Genomic DNA, 5,992 nt, shown 5'->3' with positions numbered 1-5,992 from the left:
GTTATATAACAAAAACAACTAAAAGTGTTTAAACCTCTCCAGAAGATATATCAGCCTCTTATATGGCATGCAATTCCACATCATAAACAGAAACAAAGTGCAAGCTCGAAAAAGCTACATTATCATAAGATCATTGATTTAGGATGAAGAGTTACAACTAGAGTATTATCCCTGGAGTCCACCTGATCACCAACTCTAAATGGTGTAAACAATCCTACCTCTGAGTTTGCAATAACAACATTCTTCCCGATTATGGCGTTTTTCTCAATGATCATGCTCTCTGCACATTATAATAAGAGGGTCGAAATGCTTGAAAGGATACATGTAAATTGTAGTACTTAAATATTATTTCAAAATTACAGGCCATCCTCATGAGGTTTGCATAATTGGTTAAACAAGTATAATTTTTTTTTTTTAATCAATTATAGTTGGTAAGATGTGAACATCAAAACTCATCATTCTAGAGATTTCTGAAGAGGGCGAACTTGTTCATAAAAGAGAACTTGGGACACAAGTTCCAAATGATTTCTGAATGGCTTACCATTCTTGGTGATGGTAGAGAACCATGAATTAGGTTTCTGTAGTAGCAAAATGAATATGAAAAAAGTTGTATGATTAGTGGGCTATGGAACTTGTTAACAAGCTAAGATGATGTTTATGGTTCTTATCTCTAAATACACTTTAATATGAAGTTTGCTACTTGCAAGTTTGACATGTGAATATATTATTTGTCGTGGGACTTGTTACAGTTATAAAAATAGGCTTAAATACCAATACTTTTTCATCATTAATTACGAGACATTCTTTGATGATATAAATGAATTAATTTTATAAATGAATTATGGTCTCTGTCTCTATCTCTCTCACAAACAGACACACATATATCAAATTATCACATTTAGAACTGTATTTCGATAATTATTATAACAATTGACATTAAGTTATTCTATTTGGCCATTGTGCCCATCGACGGGCATATACAACAATCTTAGAAGCTAGCATACATTTTTATTTTTTTTTTAAGAAGAGGATTATACTCCAAATTTATTGATAACCCTCACTTGTGGCGGAGGAAAACCGTAGTTACAAATTGGACACCTGGGGGTTATAGATAAATCAATAAAACCCAAACCTAGGCATCAAAAATATGAAGAACATAAAAACCACAATACAACATAGACCAGCATACACACACACACACACATATATATATATATATATATATAGATATTAAATATATTAATTATTCATTCTCGAGTTTGTTGCTACTTCTTTCTAAAGGTATTTACAAACCAATCTTGCTTCCTTGCAATCACCCATTGTCCAATAACAATTCCTACTACAAATCCACACCCGTACCCGATAGCAACTACTTTCCACCCAAATTCAAATGGAGACACTCCATCTTGATTTCCTTCAAACATTAACGTTGGATCAGGTGTAGGCAGTGAGTCCCCACATGCTTTTGACAACGGTTTTCCACACAATCCTAGGTTACCATTGAATGAACTGTTCGGAAACGTATCAAATTGATTTCCATGTGGTATGGGACCTGTGAGACGATTGTTGAACACTTTAAAAAATGCCAGGAAAGTGAGTTGGGCGAGTTGTAGGGGTATTTCTCCAATTAAATTATTTTGAGAAAGATCCAATGATTCTAGATTTGTCAAGTTTGCCAACGATGATGGGATATGACCGAAGAGAGCATTGTTGGAGAAATTGAGAATGTGAAGTCCTTTTAGATTTCCCACTACTTCTGGAATTCCTCCTTCAAATCTGTTGCATGATAAATCAATGACTTTGAGTTCATCTTGGATCCTCTCATACTTCAACTCTATGCTTCTAGTTGTTAGTGTAATCGAGTAACTGATAATAGAATAGTCCAAGTATTGCAACTCTTTTGCTCCAAATAATTTCATGGCATTCCATTGTTGGAAGCATTCTGCGGGCAAATCTCCAGAGAAATTGTTGTGGGATAGATCGATAATATGCAAGTTGGAGAATGTACAATTGATTTGGATATTTCTTATTGCACCGTAAAATCCATTAGAGCGAAGAATTAAAATCTGCAGCACAGGAAGAGTTTCTAACCATAAGGGAAAGGTATCATGAATCTTATTGTTACCAACATCAAGATACCGTAACTCCTTACAATTGTCCAATGATCTTGGGAGCTGACCTTGGAATTGGTTTTGACTCAAGTCGATCATACTTAAGCTGCACCTCTTTGCCCATTCATCTGGGATGGTTCCACCGATGTTATTGCCTCGTAGTGCGAGTACTTTCAAAGTCTGACTTAACTTGCAGAAACATGGATGCAGCTGGCCGCTCAAATTGTTATAGGAAAAATCAAGCACATAAAGTGAACTTAGATTGCAAAACAATGGTGAGACTTCTCCTGTAAAAGAATTATTCCTGACTCGATAACTTCTGATAGATGGTGGTGGAATCGGGAGGAATCCACGGAGTCTGTTATTCTCAAGGTCCAAGTGTTGTAGATTTGGCAAGCGAAGAACATCTCGAGAATTTTCAAAGCCGGTGAGAAAGTTGTTAGAAAGATATAAACCTCGAATAGATGGTGCAACCAGAGAAATCAAGAATGTTTCTTGTAGCCTGTTATTTGTGAGGTCCAAATCATGTAGATTTGGCAAGTGAAGAACATTTCGAGAATTTTCAAAGCCGGTGAGAAAGTTGTTAGAAAGATATAAACTTCGAATAGATGGTGCAACCAGAGAAATCGAGAATGTTCCTTGTAGCCTGTTATTTGTGAGGTCCACTTCTTGTAGATTTGGCAAGTGAAGAACATCTCGAGAATTTTCAAAGCCGGTGAGAAAGTTGTTAGAAAGATATAAACTTCGAATAGATGGTGCAACCAGAGAAATCGAGAATGTTCCTTGTAGCCTGTTATTTGTGAGGTCCACTTCTTGTAGATTTGGCAAGTGAAGAACATCTTGAGAATTTTCAAAGCCGGTGAGAAAGTTGTTATAAAGAAATAAACCTTGAAGGCTTTCTTTACTTGCATTAAACACCCATTTGGGTATTATACCATGAATATTGTTTTGTGATAGAATTAGCGTCTCAAGTTTGTTCTGGTTTCGTAGGAAATTTGGGAACTTTGTTAAGTTGAGAGAAGACAAATGTAAATATTGTAAGTGTGGAAGAGTGTCATTAGAATTGGCTTTGGTGAGGCATGACAAATCGTCGAACGAGTTCCCTGAGAGGTGCAGATTAGTGAGTTGGGTAAGGTTCCAGATGGAGTTTGGGATGGATCCAGAGAAATTGCAATAATCAATACATAAGCCCTCTAAGGAATTAAGGTTTCCAATTGAAGTCGGTAGTTTAGCAGAGAAACTTGTCTGAGAAAGTTGCAAAGTTTGAAGGACAGTGCTGGAATGAAATTCAGGCAACTGACCAGTGAGATTTTCATTGGATCTTATATCAAGGTTCTGTAGTTCTGGTAGCTGAAAAATTTGAATTGGGAACTCCCCATACAATCCACAACCTTCTAGCTCTAGAGTCCTCAAGGAAGACAAATTTGCCAAGCTCTTAGGTACTCTGGACGATATGTTGACGTAACTAAGAAGAATCTCTTCGAGGCGGGTTAGGTTTTGGACTAACCTTGTTAGACTTCCAATAACTAAATCATAATTGGATGAAAAATCCAGCGATGACAACTTGGAGAGGTATGAAACTTCGAAAGGTACTTTTCCTGAAACATAAGACTCACTGAAATTAAGATATGTTAGCCTTGAAAGATTGCCAACTGTAGATGGGATTTTAGAGTAATTGAAGTTATTGTAAGCAAGATTAAGGCTCCGAAGATGAGAAAGGCGGAAGAGGCTGCTGTTGGAGTTGATAGAACCATTGAGACAGCTGGCACTAAGGTCAAGGCCAATAACATGACCTGTGTGGTGGTTGCACTCAACCCCCTCCCATGAACAACAATCTGATCTACCACCCTTTGCTTCTACACTCCATGATGCAGTCTTGGGATAGCTAGACCAAGTCATACAAGTATCATTGTCTATGATAAAGCTATCCTTGAATTGCATAAGAGCTAAGCTCTCATCTTGATGACAAAGTGGCTGCGGAGAAGACAAAGAGGCCGTGAGTAAAAGAAGGAACAACACTAAGAGATCAGAGAAGAGAAAGCGCAAACATGTAGGCATGGTTTTAGACTAATAATGGTTTATAGTGTTGAGATACTGAGAGAAGAAGAAGCGAAGAGCCCTTCTTTATATAGTAAGTAGTGCTCAAGCAAAGATGCTAGTGGAATGGGTAGGAAACTTCATAATTAATTTGTTGTAAAAAAAAAAAAGGAAACTTACGACTGATGTCAAGGAACATAGTTTGATATCGATCAACACGTTTTAGAAGAGGAGAAGACTTGGAAAGTTGATAATGCGTTTTAGATGGTAGAGACCATATGGGAGACTTGCATTAATTAATTAACAATGATATTCCAACGTTTCTTTTAGAAGAGGAGGAGACTTGGAGAAGACTTGCTTTTATATGTGTTCCTCATTGGTTGTCTTTTTTTTTTTTTTCTCAACAATTTAATACCTGTGGATGGAATAATTACAGAATTTAATACCTGTGGATGGAATAATTACAGCACAAGTCAGTTTAAAATTATTTTTTTTCCAACAAGGAATAATTTATACCAAAAAAAAGACAAGTACCCATAAATGAAGATCAACATTTCCAAAGTAGTATCCGTGAAAAATGAATTAAAAATTGTATTAATAAAATTGTTGTGGACGTGAGAGCCAAACTGGAAAACAAAAAGCTAATATATATAGTTTGGATGTACTCACTTCTTGGTTTGCAGAGAAATAGACAATTTACTAAACTAGTTAAATTCAAAATATAATCTCTTTGCCACTTACGGTCACAAGTTCACGTATAATAACAGCTTCAGCCACTTTATTTGGAGAGATTTTTCCTTGTTGGAGCAAGTGGAGGTGAGGGATAAATCTTTTCCCTTTCTAATCTTTCGTTTTTTTATTTTTGAAAAAAAAATGCTAGTTGAACTAATAGAAGTGACCAATTGTTTTTTTATTTATTTATTTTTACTTAATAGTTAAGAAATTGAATATTAACGGCCTAAGCCACACTTTATTTGAGGAGGTTTTTCCTTTTGTTGGAACAAGTGAAAGCGAGGGATAGATTTTTCTTTCCCCTTTCTAATAATCTTTCATTTTTTTTAATCTTTAGTATTTTAACTTTTTTATTTTCGTAATTTATAGATATTTTTTAAGGTTTTAAAAGATTTATTTATTGTTATTCATTTTAAATTTCTCCTTTTTTTAAAAACAATCTTTAGATTTTGCAAACCATTTTTAATGTTTGGGCTTAAATATAGTACCATGCATATATAATTATCCATTCTCGAGTTAATTGTTGCCACTTAATTCTATCCTAAAGTCTTTACAAATTAATTAAACCAATCATGCTTTGCCGTCACCCCTTATCCAATAACAAGTCCTATTATGAAACCACATCCGCGGCTGATCCCAACGTTGGAAGTACATCGACCTATCGGCATAGTTTCGGCAATGCATGGCCTTCCACACAAATCCTAGTGTTAATGCCTAAGATGAGTGGCTGTGCTTTTTTGTAGGTGGCCAACATTTTTAACATGGGAGGAAGTTGGGGGTGAATTCGGCTCTGTTTTTTAATTTCAAAAGGCGAGGGAGTTTTTCTCTCTTTGATTACCTTTCCGGTTTCGCTTTTTACTCGTTATGCCTAATTCTTGTTTATTTGCGTTGGGTTAGTTTCTGAAATTTTATATTTTAATGGATTTGAGCCATTACATTTTTTTGTCTTAAAATGTCGTTGTTCACGTGGAGCTGTAAGAATTCCTATTCAAAGATCCCAAGTTCACACACCAATTGTCAAAAGTCACAACAATTAAATTGTCGGCCACACTCAGAAAGGAATCGTAGAACGGCCATTTCTCTCTTTTCAATCTGAAAAGTCAAAGTTAAAG

General features: G+C 35.6%; 1 protein-coding gene across 1 annotated transcript; it reads right to left on the bottom strand.

The window, feature by feature from the left end:
• Positions 1 to 1,265: 1,265 nt before the first annotated feature.
• Positions 1,266 to 4,169, bottom strand: LOC122306515 (receptor-like protein 7). Its single transcript, XM_043118942.1, has one exon. The coding sequence runs from the start codon at positions 4,167 to 4,169 to the stop codon at positions 1,266 to 1,268; it is 2,904 nt and encodes a 967-aa protein (XP_042974876.1).
• Positions 4,170 to 5,992: the final 1,823 nt, after the last annotated feature.

Source organism: Carya illinoinensis, chromosome 4, assembly GCF_018687715.1.
Source record: "Carya illinoinensis cultivar Pawnee chromosome 4, C.illinoinensisPawnee_v1, whole genome shotgun sequence".
Taxonomy (NCBI): Eukaryota; Viridiplantae; Streptophyta; class Magnoliopsida; order Fagales; family Juglandaceae; genus Carya; species Carya illinoinensis.
This window is presented reverse-complemented; position numbering and strand designations above follow the sequence as displayed.